This window comes from Cavia porcellus, unplaced genomic scaffold, assembly GCF_034190915.1.
Source record: "Cavia porcellus strain 051 isolate PalLab524CR breed Dunkin Hartley unplaced genomic scaffold, mCavPor4.1 scaffold_22, whole genome shotgun sequence".
Taxonomy (NCBI): Eukaryota; Metazoa; Chordata; class Mammalia; order Rodentia; family Caviidae; genus Cavia; species Cavia porcellus.
In genome coordinates, this window is record NW_026947505.1 from 54,284,214 (window position 1) to 54,301,863 (window position 17,650).

The 17,650-nt window shown below is 37.0% G+C and overlaps 1 protein-coding gene and 1 non-coding gene across 4 annotated transcripts in view; one reads left to right on the plus strand and one right to left on the minus strand.

The window, feature by feature from the left end:
• Positions 1 to 1,641: 1,641 nt before the first annotated feature.
• Rngtt (RNA guanylyltransferase and 5'-phosphatase) overlaps positions 1,642 to 17,650 on the minus strand; it is a 271,102-nt gene continuing 255,093 nt past the window's right edge. For all 3 annotated transcript variants that reach the window (XM_063233201.1, XM_063233199.1, XM_063233200.1), the window contains 2 exons: positions 5,514 to 5,637; positions 1,642 to 4,134 (listed from right to left, as the gene is read on the minus strand). In XM_063233201.1, coding sequence (XP_063089271.1) covers positions 3,977 to 4,134; positions 5,514 to 5,637 — 282 coding nt within the window. In that variant the 3' untranslated portion in view covers positions 1,642 to 3,976. The remainder of the gene's footprint in view (positions 4,135 to 5,513; positions 5,638 to 17,650) is intronic.
• Positions 15,781 to 15,917, plus strand: LOC111756059 (small nucleolar RNA SNORA2/SNORA34 family). The gene has a single exon (XR_002790561.1). It is a non-coding gene; the product is annotated as a small nucleolar RNA SNORA2/SNORA34 family (small nucleolar RNA).

The following is a 17,650-nucleotide window of genomic DNA, read 5'->3' on the forward strand; positions in this document are numbered from 1 at the left end:
TGTCCTTTCTTCTAAAATACTTTTTTTGGTGTTAGGATTCTCTCTATTAAATGATGGCACAGGCCTGGTATGCCTACAGCTCAGTGGTATAAGAGCCTGCCTGGAGAGTGCAACATTGTGAGTTTGATCCCCGGTACCCAAAAAAAAGGCAACAAAACTTTTGTCTTCCGGTGACAAGAAGCTGACATCCCCAATCTATGTACTGATGCTTTGCTTTTTTTTTTTTTTTTTTTTTTTTAAATTTGTGGCACTGAGGATCAAATTCAGGGGCACTCAACCACTGAGCTACATCCTCAGCCCGTGTTGTGTTTTGTTAGGACAGGGTCTCACAAAGTTGCCCAAGCTGGCCTTAAACTCCTGATCCTCCTGCCTTATCCTCCAAGTAGCTGGGATTACAGGCATGGGCCACCAAACACCGCTTACTATTTTGAAGTATTAATCTAGAAGCCCAGGTCGCCCCTGCTTGGACTCCCCTCCACTACCACCCGATATCAGTCAGGTGAGAGGGACAGACAGCCAAGGCTGATAACCACCTGCCAAGTGTCACAGTTGATAGCTAACTATTCCACAATCAAGAAAATGTTGGCTCAGTGTATAATTAACTACTTATTACTTCCTAATTATAGCTTTGGAATTTAGCATCTTAATGAGAACATAAAACTTCCCTTCATTGGTGGCTTAGTCACTCACATTTAAATAATGTTCAATAAATAGTTAAATAAGATCCTCAAAAGGTATTTACTTCCCTGCTCAGGAAAGTACTTTCCTAAGGAAAGAGGAGTGTGAATCCTCTCACTCTATCAGCAACAGAGAATCAACTTCAACACTCTGGCTGCTGGTAGAAGTGGCCTCCACACAGGGACTTTTAGGAATCATAGGAAAAAACAGCACAAAACTGTATCACTGGAGCAAAGACTTATTTGGGTCTCAGATCACACATCTTAAAAATGCTAGTGACCTTGCCTACCTGCGTCCAGCTACTGGGCTCCAGACAGTGTTAGTTCGTGAACATTCAATTGTGGGCTATACCTGTAACTGAGTCCAGGAGATTTACAAAGTCTTAGCTTTTACAGAAGAATCCCAGCTGGACCTGGAAAGGTTCTGTGTGATCATCCAGCCCAATCTTGCTGTTTTTGTAAACAAAAAAAGGAAGAAGAGTTTCCTGAGAAAGTATCACCAATGAAAGGACTGATTTGTTTCTGGGTTTAATCCAGGGCTTTCTCCCTTTTTGGGGGTTACTAATTTTCAAGGTCTTGGGGGGTGGGTAGGCACTATCAGCATAGGTCAAAATAGTGGTGTCGTTTACACATTTAAAGGTGGAAAATTCCATATGTAAAAAACGCACTGTCAACACAACAACTTTATCATTTCTGAATATTTCTGAAGGACTGCTAAACGGAGGCAGATGAAAGAAAGGTAAATATCCTATAACAGCACGCCTTCTCTCCACTCCCCTCAGCTCAAAAACAAGATTCAAATGAACCCCCATGTCAGTCAAATTTCTCAGGTGCTTAGAAAAAATGCAAAATTTTCTGAATCTTCAGTCTCTAGAGTACAACCAACACAAATGGATTACATTGTGTGATACCAGCAACAGAAGGGATACAGAAGTATCACCAGTGAAACAAAGCAGGCAAACTGTTATTTTACATCAGTAGTTTATTACAATACACACTGACACATAATTGTTTAAGGAATGTTCTGACATTGTCTGAGCATTTCACGGAAAGCAAATGTAACCACCCAGGTAGTAGAATCTTCCACACCTTTTCCAACAAAAAGCAAAAGCTTTTACATGTGATCACTCAGGAAGGCAAGACTTTCTTATTCTTGTCTCAGAAACGTCACTCTCAGAACACAGCCACCACGAAGTGAGCTGACCAGGGAAGGGTTTTCCCCAACCCAGTACCTGACTAATACTGCATTCAGCAGGACTACACAGGATCATAAGTCACATAAGGCTGACCACTGTATTTCATTGTAATTGAAAGGAAAGGATAAAGTTAAGAAAATTAAGCCCTGCTAAAATGCATGAAGACAAGGAGAAAATATCTGGATATTTAAAAACGAGATGCTCTTTTCACATACCTCATTTAAAAGGTTACAATTATCACAAACATTTTAATTCTTATTAAAAGATCACTGGTGAAAGCTTGCTTTTATATCTGCATATGGCCCTCCGACTCCGCACAGGCTCAGAAGCAAGCAACACACTGATGCTGCGAATCCGGGGAAGCAGGCCCCGCACTGTTTGGAGCTGCACAGGCATTTCTTCAGACCCACTTTGTGAAAGACATGTGAAACCTTAAGATTTTTCCCTCTTTCCGCAGTCACTGCGGCAGCGAGTGCTTGAATCCCTTTAGTGTCCGAACGTAATAAAGCACTCTAAGATAAAACATTAAAATGAAATTTGGGTAAATTCACTACAAAGTTCGGAACAACAAAGGAAAGAGCCCAAGCATAATTCTAATATTTTATGTAGAAAAGCATTGGAGAAAACTTTGTTTAAAAACATTAAAACTCAGGTACACATAAACACATTTTTGCTTAATCTGTGCTATGTCAAATAGAAATCCTGTCAGATACTCAAGTTTGCTAGGTAACTCGCTTGGGTTTTCATGTCTATCAGTAGAAGAATTTACACTGTTGCATATATTTACATATATATGCATATATATAAAATTCAGATCATGAAAACTTGTCTTAAATATACTTAAAACCTATACCTCTAAAAATAAATACAATAGTTTCTAATCAGCTAATTCTCAGAGTTCCTTCACAAACCATCAAAACATAATTTCTCAACAATGGCAGATGACCAATTTGCTGCACTATAAACCCATTATTTGTTAGTAAACATTTTGAAATTCAGAAGTAATACTGAAATACCATCCTTAGACTAGGGCACAGATAGAATATTGGGTTTGAGTATAAATATCTTGATTTCCTTGATGTTTAAGTCCTACAAATGCCTCTGCTTTGCCTCAGCATTTATCCAGCAGTGGGAGAGCGTTTCTTAGTGATAGCTGTCTATTCCATCGACATTACCTTCTAATCAAAGCAGTCAGTTAGCATTTCCTTTGCTGTTTTGTTTGAGGGCACCAACACAACATATCTGTATTTGATATTGCTCCCACAGATCACAGTGAGTTGTGCATGTTAATGTAATTTACGATGTGCTGATATTACTGTGGTAAGGTAGAAATAGTTCTGGATTTAAAAACAGAATACTCTTCCAGAACAACAAAATATAAATGACCTGGTGGTGTAAATCTATGTTCCATGAAGTAACTCAAACCACTGCCAGAGATACTATAGTTCAAACAACCGAAGCAGATGAAAATAGTCAAAATATTTTTCAAAGAAACAATGCAACTCACAAAATGGAATTTTACTTTTACTTTTACTATTCAAAAACAAAAAAACTTAAAATATATAAACCAGACCAAGTTGTTTTAATATAGTACAGTACTTAGCAACCTTGTTATTTGTTTTTTGAATGTAAGAATTTTAGAAATGTAGGAAATCCATGATAAATGACAATTTTTAATGCCACTGACCATTTTTTAAAAGGAAAGTCTGCCAAAATTGAAATTCAACTTCTAAAAATTACAGTGTTTTATGTGCTTACAACCCCCGATTATTAACTTCATAAATTAAATGTAAAGATTATCCTAATATAAACAAGGCCTCTTTTTCACTGATTTCAATCTCATTTGAACCTTTGGACATTCCACAAGGTAAGGCTGAGTCTCTCAAATATAAATAAACGGTGTAAATCCAGGAGGTGCTGCAGCACTGAAACAGAGGCATCAAATATACGCAGGCCGACTACAATGCCTGACTCAATAAAATGCAAAATGTGTCTAATTATCAAGTCACACTCAGTTTTTAATTTCTCTGGCTGCAAAAATGGGGCAACAGCATTGTTCTGACTCATCTTTTCCTTCGACCCTCAGTCAGAGGCGGTGTTAGGTTAAGGCCGTGGCCTCTTGGGGGGTGGCGGTGGCATGAGCTCTGCGTCAGGGTCCGGGTGCTGCCTTCGCTTCTGTCCTTGCGAAGCTGCGGTACATCTGTCGATGAATTCAAACAGCATCTCCTTGGTGACAGGATTTGAGATGCTGTTGCATACAGCTGTGGATGAAGGCAGACATGTGAGAGTCCCTTAGAGTGGCTAACTCACCACAGGTGTATGAGAAAGTTCCAGTCAAAGAAGCGAAATAACTTTCTCAAGGGCTGGATGATCTGATTAAACCAATTTACCTTTCTTGACCCCCAAATAAATGTGTTTCCAGTGACTGCTCTTTATTGTAGCACTAATTTTAAACCAAATCTTTAAATTCTGGGGGGATAAGCGTGTCCTCCCGTGGGCTTCCTCTCCCTCCAGCACAGTGCACTGCAATGTGATGCATATTCTACGAAAACCTTTATGAAAAGTATGCTATCGGTCCATCAACCTTTCTCATAAAGAAGTCCAAGCTGAAACACGTAACAACCCACCATTCCTAGGGAATAGGAAAGGTCTATCATAGCTGAAGGAACGTATTTCATTCTAGTATCTTATTTCAAGTAAGATATTATAACAAAATTATCTAAAAGCATCTTTTCTTGAGTGATCAAAATTCAGAACCAATCAATTTCATTTTATTTATTTATTTGATTTTAGAAAAAAAAGATACTGGCTTAATCATTTCTACTTTTAAAATGACCTTATTTTGTCTCAACATGGGTGCTATTTCCAACATGAGCAGCTGAATGTATAACAGTAACTGTTAAATGAAATGGTGATTTCTGGATGTTCACAGAAGCATACCATATCATCACCATCATGTGAGTCAGTAGTTTAAAATATAAATTCTTTTAACTTTTAATCTCAATTTTATCTTTTTCAACTCCACTAAACACAATTCAAGGTAACAACTACTACCACTACTAAGTATACCTTATAAACTTCAGCTAATTGGTTTTGTTCCTCATGAAAAAAACAATGATCCTGGGTTCCCAAAGCATTCAGCTTATATTCAAGGCACACACTGAGTGATAGTATAATAGATTGTGTGTGTGTGTGTGTGTGTGTGTGTGTGTGTGTGTAACAGTTTTCATTTACTTTGTTCTCCATTGTTTGTAAAGCTATTTTAGGAGCTGGAAATTACATTTTCCCCTGCTAAATTTGTCTTTTACCATCTGGCAAACAATGGTTTTTCTAGTTTTGAATAGATCTGAAATTACCATGGCTTTCGTTGTTTTGTTTCTTCAATGAATTCAACTTGTATACAGCCCCGTGTCCTATCCTTTAAACTTTTGAGCAAATGACACAGCCCACAGGTTTGGAGAGGGGAACCTAAAGCTGACTGGAGCCAAACAGGGCACAGATCTGACAGGTATTTTTCTAGGCAAACAAAGTGATGTCCAAATGACTCAAAGCTCTACCATGCGGGCCAGCACAGGCAGCACATCCTGGTTCCAACACCCTAACTTTTGTTTTCTGAATGTACTCACCCAGCCATACTCACCCATGGCAGTGTTGTAGGCATTGGGAAAACTTTTGTCTGTCCTTTGTCTCATGAAGACCCAGCTGTTGTTTTCAAATTTGCACTCTATAATTTTGTTGTCATATTGCTTTAGCTCTTTTGTCACCTGTTTTAAAGGAGAATTGAGGAAATATTTAAATCACTTGAAAGGCGTTTCAACTATGCCACTATGTGACAGACACATTAGGAAATGCCAACTCAGTAACTCTACCCGCAGAGTTCCTTGTCATCTGAGGTGTCTAATCAAGCCTAAAGATATGGTGGGCACTCTCTTGTACACAATGCTCATTTATCCAACATTTTATACATAGTTGTGCACACTGCTGTCAATATACAGCAATTAAAAGAAGCTAAGTGGAAAGCAGCCACTTTGGGCTAAATGCAAACACGTTACCTTGGGGACCAATGCCTTTGATATAGCCTGTGTGTCTGTGACTGTCAGAAATTAAATGTATTACTTAGGTTTCATCAACTTTCAGAAAGGATGTACCATCTAAATTTCCATGTCAAATCCTAAGCAATTTTTTGTATTGTTTAAAAAAAAGTTGCACACTTTAGTAAACACTAGGATCAAATTTAAGCAATGTGTATTCTAAATATTCACTTTTAAAGCAGTAATAATTAAGCCAAAACCTAGTCGTTAGGCTACTTATCCCTTCCATCTTCTAAGCTGGCATAAATATAAAGATGAAGCTACCGCTTTGATTTTAGTTGGTGGGTTTCATAGCTTCTCCATATCAGATGATTGACTATGGATTGTGATTTACTCTATCGAATCTCATAAGTATCCATGGTAACTAGAGAATCTGTTAGAAGATTCCATTGGGCTGTGAGGATGGTTTTCATAAATAAGAGCCTCAGCTTATCTTTGCAGTTTTCAAATCAAATGTCAGTCATGGTCATATTTTAATTCTGTCCTTTTCTTTCACAGCAAACAACTCTCCCTCACAACGTGGCAGATCACAATGATTTAACTTCATTAGCATTATCTGAAACGCTCTCATCTGTCTACCCATGTGCTCACTACCATCTAGGAATATGAAGGGAAGCAAATATTTAAAAGACACTTTCAATTCACAAATTAGGCACTGCATGTCTTTATAAAACTTTCAAATTGTATTATTTTTCCTTTAATAAGTATTACATTTGATTGTACTGTTTCCATTTTCAACAAAGTAACAGGTCTAATACATTCAGTGGTTCTGGTTGGAATTATGTGCACCCTGAAAATGTGATGCTCCACTTGGCAAAATTGCTAAATTTACTCTCAACTATTCATTATTCTAGCCTCAACTCTCCTTGCTTACTAGCGATTCATCTTTTTTTCACTTTTGATTCATTATTTATATCCAAGTACTGGACAGCTTGCTCTACTGGTAACTATATTTGTGTTATACATATGGAGGATTTAACAGGAATCAGTTTTCAAACCTTTCAAAGTATCCACCTTCTAAATGCAAAAATGAAGAATGCAGTTTTTAATTTACTATGTCACTGGAAAAATTATAAAAATGCCTGGAACACAGTAGACAACAAGTAAAAGTAATTGAGTATAAAAGCATGTCATGAAAGATTTCTAAAACTTGTGATAAAAATGTATCATGGTAACAGTTTTTAAGTGTACCGTTCAGTGTTATTAAGTACATTCATACTGCAATAAATCTCTAGCACTTTTTCATCTACAACCCTACAACTCTGTACCCACTAAGCATTAATTCTCTCCTCTACCCAGACCTTGGTAATCACTTCTGTATTTTCTACTTTTATAATCTTTACTACTTTAGATACTTCATATGGGTAAAGTTATACAGAAGTTGCTCTTTTGCCACAGGTTTATTTTATTTAGTATATCTTCAAGGCTTACAGCATGTGGCAGGGTAACTTCTTTCTTACGGCTGCACAGTATTCCTGCACATGTACACATGGGCACTTGGGTTGCTTCTATCTCTCTGCTATTGTGGATAATGCTGTGATGAACATGGGTGTGCAAATATCTCTGTGAGATCTTCATTTTAATTCTTTTGTATTTACATTCACAGGTAGAACTGCAGGCGCACATAGTAATTCTACTTCTAATTTTTCGAGAAATTTCCATATGTCCCCAAAATGGCTTCACCATTTTATATTCCCACTACCAGTGCACAAAAGACTGCAGCTTCCCTGCTTCCTCGGCACACTGCTTATTTTCCCTTCTTCTGATATTAGCCATCGTGAAGGATGTCAGGTGATACCTCATCACAGTTTCATTTGCATTTCCCTATTGACTGTGATGTTACGCATCTTTTCATGTGCTTGCTGCTAGTATATCTTTTATATCTTCTTTGGAGAAATGTCTACTCAAATTCCTTGCCTTTATTTTAGTCAAAATTTTGTTGAGTTATGGAAGTTTGTTATATATTCTGAATGCTGGCACCTTAACAGACACAGGACTTGCAGGTTTTTTTTCATTCCATAGGGTAGTATTTTATTTTGTCTTTTCCCCTTGGTGAGCACAAGTCTTAAAGTTTGATGTAGTCCCTTTTGTCAATTTAGTCTTATTGTCTCTGACTCTGGTGTCACACCTAATAAATTATTGCCCAATCTTATGTCCAAAAGATTTACAGATGTTTAACAGTCTAAGCTTTTACAGTTCAGTAAGAATAAAGTGAAGGTTCAATTTTATTTTGTTGCATATGAACATCCAGTTTTCCTACTGCCATTTATTGGATACTATCATTCTTCATTGCACAGTCTTGGTGCCCTTATGAAAAATCAATAATATACAAGGATTTATTTTTCTGCTTTCTATTCTGGTCCACTGATCTATCTATCTTTTTGTCATTAATTAATTGTGTGGAGTTACTGTTGCTTCATAGAATGTTTTGAAATTGGCAGGAAGTATAAAGTCTCCAATATTGTTTTTTGTCTACTATTCATGTCCTTTGAGAATCCATATGATTTTTAGGAGCTTTTCTATTTATGCAAAAAAACAAAACAAAACCCACTGGAGTCAGGTGTAGTGGTTCACGCCTGTAATCCCAGCCCTCAGGAGGCTGAGACGGGAAGGACTGCTGCAGCCCTGTCTGGGCTACATAGTGAGTAGTGAGTTCAAGGCCAGCCTGCACTACATAGCAAGACCCTGTCTCAACAAAAAACAAAACAGAGAAACAAAAAAAGGATGGATTCTCATAGATTCCACTGAATCTGTACCAATATTAAGGCTTCCAATTCATAATCATCAAATATCTTTTCTCTTGTTTGTATTTTCTTTAATTTCTCATAGCAAGAAACACTTTTTTTTTTTTTGTAAAAACAACTTTAGAAGTAAATTCACTTAAGAAGCCATGTGGTCATAAGAAGGTATACTTTGAAAACAGCTGCCAGGAAAGTTATATATGCACTTCCCAAGAATGAGGCTCGCTAGTAAACAATGTGCAGGTTGTACTTTTACTGGCTACCGACTGTAGTTAAGTCTTTATCATACAGTTTATCATTTTTGTGTTCTCAGTTTCAGAACTGCTATAAATTATGTGCTGCTCCATTTGACTACAGCAACTAAGCAGTATTATTAACTATTCTGTGATTCTGCTTGGCTAACCACTAACACTCTAGGAAACAGAGCTTTACAGAAAAGGCACGCACCTGCCACTACTAACTTAAATGCATCTCTGTGTTCAAGAACAGCACATCATTCTTTACTGATCACACCAGTTATATGCCCAAGATACACACTGTGAAGATGGTAAAATATGTTTAACTGATAAAGAATTCTTTCCCATATGTGCACAAATTAAGACAGTTTCCACTAATGTCAGGCCAAGAGAATGGCACACAGGAAGAATTTAATTACCGTATTTGTTTACTATGACAATACTCATCCTCGATCAATAACACACTATTATTTACTAAAGCAAGACCCCATTAGGCCTTCTATAATCAACTCTTTTAGCCTAGTTTGAGTTAATGAAAGCTTAAAAGTAAAAACAGTAAAATATTTATAAATCAGAATTTTATATCTGTATACACAATTACATCAGATGAACACAGCTGTATTTTTTAAGGGTAAAGAGAATATTTTATGTTGAAAGTTTTTTCTACTGCATCCATTGAGATGGCTATAATGCTTTTATTGTGTGTGAATCAACTAATAATACAAGGTTAAGAGATTGCTGGATGAAACTGGACCTAGTACTTCTAAAGGTTTTAAATCTGCAAAAAATATTTTTGTTGGGGCTGGGGATTTAGCTCAGCGGCATAAGCACCTGCCTTGCAAGCAGGCGGTTGTGAGTTCGATCCTTGGTACTAATAAAAAAATGAAAAAGACAAAAAAAAAAATTTTTTTGTTGTGATCTAACCAGAACAATACTAATTTATCAAAGACACACAGTGTCAGCTAAACTGACCTGTATGAAGTAGCCGAGGACCTGTTTCAGTTTCTCAGGGCAGGACAGGAGCCTCCACAATTATCATCTCCATTTTATGAAGGGTTGAATTTTGTTATCAGGAGTTTCTCTTTATTTTGGGAGTCGTATGGGGATTAAATGCAGGACTACTGCACTTATATAATGCTGCACTATAATGCTGGCCTTTTTTTTTTAAACCTTGAGACATGATCTTGCTAAACTGGGGTGGAACTTGGGATCTTCTTGCCTCAGCCTGCGGAGTGCAGGAATAAGAGGTGTGCGCTCCCTCCCACACCCTGCTTCATCTTTTTTTTTCCTTTTAGACAGTGAATGTACAGTGACCTGGGAGAGGGTGGTTTCTTTCAAATAAGCTGCTCTGAAGATACTTTCAAACAACAAATACCCTTACACTGAGAAAGCCACCAAAGGGATCTTTTACTTGTAATCCTGAATAACTTTTAGATTTTCAGGGAAATTGTAAAGATAGCACAGTTTCTATGTTTCATTTTACCCAGCTTCCTCTAATGTTTATATCTTACATATCATATTTTTCAAGTCTAAAACTATGAACATCAGTACAACATAAAACCAAACTATAGAGGTTCTTCAGACTTACAGGTTTCCCCACTCTATCTATTCTAGGACTCAACTCAAGAAACTGCATTGCATTTTAATGTCACAGCTCCTTAAGTGTTACCCAATCTGACAGTTTCTCATATTTTCCTGGATCTATCTGAAGAATGCTGGTTAGATATATGTGGGAAACTCCTCAATTTTCGGACATTTGTTCATGGTGAGACTAAGTAAGATTATGGCTTTGGAGGAAGGCACTCTTCTCACTGTGTTGGATCTGGAAGTGTTACTAGTCATGTTAACTCTGTTGCTTGTTATGGTGGTATGGTGTTTGCCAGTATTTGCTATTATAAAATTACTACTGTTTTTCTGTTCCAAACTTCCTTCTGATTCTCAAGGTTTCAAGCATTATTTTTAGCATTTACCCATGAATCTTGTCTGTAGCAATTATTAATAAGGTGCTTCAACAGAATTTTCTACTTTATTCATTCTTTATACACTATTATTTATTTACATCAATATAGGCTCATGGTTACTTATCTTATTATTGGTTTACAATAAAACAGTATGTTCATTAATTTGGTTGCCTAAGTGGTCCCAGTACTGGCCTCTAGGAATCCCCAGGCTGACTCCTACGTCTTCTCAACTTGCTTCCACGTTTCCTCATGTTACCTTTTAAAACATTTTTTAAAGAACAAAATTCCTCTTCAGTAACCCTAGTTATGGTCGTTACTGACATCACTTGTTATGATCACAATTTAAAATTATTGTTGAGAGGATAGGAAGGAGGGAGGAAGCAAATAGGAAGCCAGAGGCAACAGGGCGGGACAGGCTGAAACAGAGTTTGTGCTTAGAAATTTCCAGCCACTTTTTGTAATTGCTGTCTGCTGTCACAACTAGGTTGGCTGTGTTTTTGTTTTTTTTTTTTTTTTTTTTTTTTGGTACCAGGAATCAAACTCAGGGCCTCGCGCTTGCCAGGCACGCGCTGTGCTGCTGGGCTGTACCACCGTCCCACCTTTTTTTCTTTTCTTAAGTTATAATTCTACTTTAGACAATGCAAATTCCATCTCTATAATGCAACAGAAAGTGGGGTTTAGAAGCATGTCTCAGGTAAACGAACTAAAAAAAATCCTTGTTTTCATACAAAGAATTTGATTTCTTAGTACTTATGAAGGCAAAGAAATTAAAACAAATCAGAAATACAAAGGAATGATACAAGTTTTCTTGGCGTTTTCTCAACAAAATGAATAGTTGAAGCCTCACTTACTAGAGAGAACAATATTTTAGAATTACTAGATTATAGTCAGGCCATGATATAATTACTTTTTAAAAATGCATTTATTAGGGGCTGGGGATTTAGCTCAGCGGCATAAGCGCCTGCCTTGCAAGTAGGCAGTCATGAGTTCAATCCCCGGTACCGATAAAAAGGAAAAAGACAAAAAAATAAAAAAGGCATTTATTTACTGAAAGAAATAAAACACTTCATAAATAACCTTTTTTAAAACGTGCTAGAACTATCACTTAAAAAAAGCTCCATCACTAATAACCACTGTTTGTGCCTCTATAAGGATAAAGTACATTTTACACTTGCTGAGGTAGAAGCCCAGCAGTAAGAAGTCTCCCCTTCATGAAGAATGAGGTTTATAAATCCTTCAGTCTACATTAAACTAATGCAATAGCCAATTAAAAAGGAAGCTAGTTTAACTGTAACTTATTTATGCTGAAGTCATTACAGACAAGTCTAGAGTAGTGTAAAATCCACTTAAAAGTATAAGTTATTACCTTCAAATAAAACCAGCTTATCACAATTATTATTCAAAATATGATGTTCTCATATAAAATAACTGGACATATCCATGATAACATGAGTGGTTACTGGAAGATGGTGGATTTGGGAATAACTTTTTTCTTCTCTGTGTTTTGCTGTGCTTTCCAAAGTTCTTACATTATGCATTTGCCTTGTATAACTGTTGATAATAAATCCAAAAATAAACTATGTTTCATTGAAGATAATAAGCAACAGATTGGTTTTTAATGTACAGGTACAAAAAGTTAGAAATACTCATTTAAATGTGAGACCGAAAAAACACCAAAATCATGGAAAAAGGCTTTAAAACTCAGCTCCCAAACTGTGTTAAGGAAGCACCTTGGGGAACTGCAGCAACTCACAAAGACAGCTGAGGATTTAGCCCAGTGGTGTAACTGCCTGCCTGTCAGGCGTGAGGTCATGAGTTTGATCCCCTGTACTGCAGAGAAAAAAAACAATCACCAAGACACCATATTTTACATTTTTAAGGAAACACAGTCACATGTAATAGATACCACACAATCATACGAGCTCCTTGTCTCTCAGACTCTGCTTCAATTACCATATTTGTTTAAATAATATCTTTTTGGCCAGTGATTTTGATTAAAAAACAAGCATTGCATGAAAAACCAGTGTGGACCAGGGCATAAAGTTGTTGGTATACAGTATGATTCCCGGGTTTGAGAATTTATACAGTAAGTTATATAAGCTAAGTGGTCAGGACATAAATAGTTGTCTGACAGTAGTTTACTTAACAAGTGTAACTGTTAAGTATTCCTTTTGGGTTAGAGGTGCTATGTCTGGGGCAACATGAATAGAGAAAGTATAATAACCTCCGCCTTAGAGTCTTTTCATTCCTCCATTCCCAGATCCCAGTCCCTAAACCTATACACAGATTTCTGTCTAGGACTCAAAGGAAACCAACCAAAGTAGTAAAAATAAAGTTTCTTAGGAAGCTGAAACCAGATCAGGCTACAGAATGAGAATTTCTATCATGATAATTTCATTCGCTTTGATCTACAGCACTGTTTTAGTTACATTCCTCATTGCTGAGACAAAATAGTGGACACCCAAAGTAAAGGAAGCTCCCAGTTTGTAGAGGTTCAGTCCAGAGGTGGCTGCCTCCAAGACACGGTGGCACAGCAGAGGGGCACCACAGAGAGAAATAGCTGTTGGCAGGCAGAAGGCAGCCAAGCAGTAAGGAGCAGCAGGCTGCCTTCTTCCGTCTTTGCTGCCCTTTATATCTGCCCAGGTTCCCGACCCTGCGGAGCTTGGGCTTTTCCATTATCCACACTCAGAACTATGCGGAACTATCGTAGACTGATTTAGTAACCAAACGCCCTTAATCCCAGCAGCGCACACCCTAGATCCAGCTATCTCTGAAAAGCCCCCCCTATGACCACTTGAGGGGGACATCTAGACACAACCTGTAATACGCAGTAATATACAAACACCTCCATGATCTGCCATTGTCACAGTACCTGGTGTAGAGTAGACAGATGCTCAGGAATGATACTAAATTCAAAGAAATCATAAGCCTGAGCATCAACCAATTATTTAACTGATCCTTCAGTAGAATAAACCAGATTCTCATGTGAATCTCTGCCTCTTTTTCTCCTTCCTATTCTTTTTTCCTATAAAACAAAACAAAATGTTCTGAGGCTTAAATAGCTTTTATTTGCCTCATGAATGAACATAATACATTTGTATTCTCTACTACCTGGTGCCTAAGTGGAGATGATGGCACTACGTGTCTACACTATTGTGATATTTAAAGGCAGCATTTCCCCTTTTGATAATGAAGAACAGTAGAAATGGAAAGATAAAAGAGATTTCTTCACATGAACACCCCCTTTTATTGGTGGGGGCAGTACTATCAACCATTTTTTATACTGTATGATTCATGAAATCATAAATCTTAGTTAAAATACCTCATGCAAAGTCAAAGACCTAGACAGTAGAATAGCAACTCTCAAACATAATGTCTCCTTGTCCAACGCTATAATGTTACATCATATTTCAATAGCTATTTACAAGATCTGGCATTCTGTGGAAATTAAACGTAGAATGAAACAAAGGTGGTTTTCCTGCTCAGATTTTTCCTGAAATTGGGTTTAAAAGCCACCGCACACGTAAGCATAAAAAGCCAGTTATATATAACTTTGATATGGACATTGGGCCTTATGCAACCAATGCACTGGGCAGGAGGCAGCATGTGTCTAGATTTCTGCTAACCAAATCCTAGCGTTTCTCAAAATGGCAGAGACACCAAGGCAATGCTCCAAAGCACAAAATTATAAGACTTTTTGAAACAAGTTTTCCTCATCTATTCTAAGTTTTGAACAGCCTCTTCCAGCACCACTGTAATCGAAACACAAGTGTTTCAGTTATATATAAAGTTAATAAAATATACTCAATTACTACACAGCTATATAGGCCTATGAGTGTTAGTTCATAAAGAGAATTAAACCGAAACATGACTTGTTGATACAACATTTAGTAGTCAAGTATTTATCTACTCTGTATTTACTAGGATGAGCATCATTCTTTAGTCTATTCCAATGTAGCTTCTAATTTTTCTACTCCAGTGCAACATCTGCTGAGTTCAACCTCTGTACAGACTTAGCTGATCCCTCAGCTTTGTCAGGAACCATTAACCACTGCCCCTCACAGTGTGTCTCTTTTCTAGGCTTCCAGGTCATACAGTCTGGTCTTCCTAAGCTTTGCTGACTTCTTTCTTTCCTTCCTTCTTTCTTTCTTCTTTCTTTCTTTCTTTCTTTCTCTAGTGTCTCATTTATCTATGCAGTAGCTTAAACACAGTCTACTTTATCTCTTGTCATGTTTTTTGGGTTCTATTCACCTTTTTTCTCATCCAGCAAATATTACTGAGCAACTACTCACTAGGTACAGGATATGGAACAATGACACACCAGTGAATAAGACAGACACAACCCTTGCTCTCTGAAATATAGTCTAGTGTAAATGACAACAAGCAAATGATTACAAATTATGATACAGTCCATAGAGTAAACAGAACTGTAACACAGACCTAATTTTTGAAGGGATAGACTTAACAGCGACAGCAAACTTTTTAGAGCTTTCAATAGTATAAACAGCCCACTGCAGCATTCGTTCATAGGTTTGTCTGGAGGGTGATATCTAAACTAAGACATAGGATGATAAAAAGCCAGCCAACAGAAGGAAAGGAAGAAGGAAGGAGAGAGAAAGTAAGTGAGGTAAAAAGGCAAATCAACTGAGAACAAAGAATGTCTCTCTATAAACTTCGAAAGGGGGATTTAGCTCAGTGGTTCAAGCACTTGCTTGGTAAGCACAAGGTTGTGAGTTTGATCCCTAGTGCAAAAAAAAAAAAAAAAAAAAGGGCGGAGCATTTAACTCAGCGGTGTACGCCTGCCTGGCAAGTGCACAGTAGTGAGTTGGATCCCAGGTACAAACAACAACAACAACAACAACAAAATCCTTCGAAAGGATGGCCCTGAATCAATGCCAGCATTTTGTTGTAGCTGTTGGTTTCTGACAGGAACTTAAAAAGAAATCTTTCTAGGGTCTGTTGACCATTTCAGAACTTTGGAAAGATAATGGTCAATTCATTAGAAAGAAATTGCTTAGAGCCCAACAAGGGCCTGGAGAAGAAGCCACGCCCTGCGGCTCCGCTGTCATGGTGGTAGTGGGGAGCATCACTGAACTGCAGCCCCGCAGCTCTCCACCACTCCAGGAACCCAGATCGGAAGAACCCATGTGCCTAGTCCAGGGACTGGCACCGAGGGACTGGCAGTCAATGCAGAAAACACCCAGGATGCAGCCATGGGCTGATTCGAAGGAACACAGGAAAATGTCAAGACAAAGAAGCAAAAAACAATCCCAGACCTCCAGCCCACACAGAACAAGTTCAGGAAACACAGACATAGTAGAAATTAGAGATCACACACCTGAAATTTCAACTTAGTTCTTGTATTATTTAGTTATTTTTACATGCTTATTTCTGTAGGTCTGGGAAGTATTTTTAATATAACAAGATGCACTATGGTAGCCATTGTTGATTTCCTATTATCTTGATTTGAACTCCTATATCGTTTTCATTGTTTTGTTTAGTTTTATTATGCTTTATGATCTGGACTTTAAAATAACAAGATATATTATGGTAGCCATTGTTGATTTCTTATTACCTTGTTTTGAAGTCCTGCATCACTTTCATTGCTTTGTTTGGATTTATTCTGTTTTGTTTTGTTGGATTTATTGTTTTAATCTCTTTAAACTAAAATTTAAAAACTTTTTGAAAGGGATCCCATAGAGATTTGATTCAGTCTGTAAAATTATTATTTTGGCTTTTTTTTTTATTTAAAGAAAAGGAAACAAAAAAATACATGGAGATTTTTTTAAAAGGGTAGAAATAATACAAAATTACAGAAAAACAAACAGTAAGAAATTGCTGGTTGATAAGTTACATATTGTCATCTTAAAAATAGCTGTTTAGGTTATAGAATTAAAGTATTTAGAATGACATTCAAAAAGTGACACTACAAACAGTTCTGCTCAATGATCGAACAAAAACTCAGTAATATGGTTATCAGTCCTACACATTTGTTTTACATCTCAGAGAGGGTAAGATTAAACATATCAAAACAGAACAAAACAATTAAAAAAACAATTTAAAGAAATACAGATTTCAAAGCAAGTCCAATGGAGATCTTCACTGTCTGTCTGTCTCTAGTTTCTTACAAATAGTTGTCCCCATCTTCACCCACTTTATATACTTATTGCATATTATACAACTAATCAAATCATTACAGGATGATGAAGGCTTTTCAGGTCTTCAAGATCCAACATTAGGGAAGACAATAATAACTACCATCGCATCTCTCATTCTTTTCGTGGTAGCCGTCTCCATCTCTACATATGCTGAAATTGAACTCAAGAGACCAGACCAATGTCATTCTAATCAGCGAACAATAGTATTGCTAGAACTTATATCATAATGCTACAAAATTAGCATTGGGTTTCTTAGCGTCTCTTCTTCAGAGTATCTGTTCATTACATCTTGCATTATATAATCTGTTCCCGTAAATAATTAAAAAAAAAAAAACTCATGTGTGAATTTCTACATATATATCTATCCTCTCTGTATTATAGGGAAAACCAAGTCGTAACAAGACAGCAAAACAAATTCCTAGAAAAACATGCAATGGATAAGACATGTAACACCACAATATAGGTGATCTTCTGTAGTTACTATGTTTTCTCTTATTTTCAATAGATTTGTCCACAACACCAGCTTAATATAGTTAAACATAGTATTACCTATTTTTATAAAAACACAACTTTGAAAGCATTGTAGGATT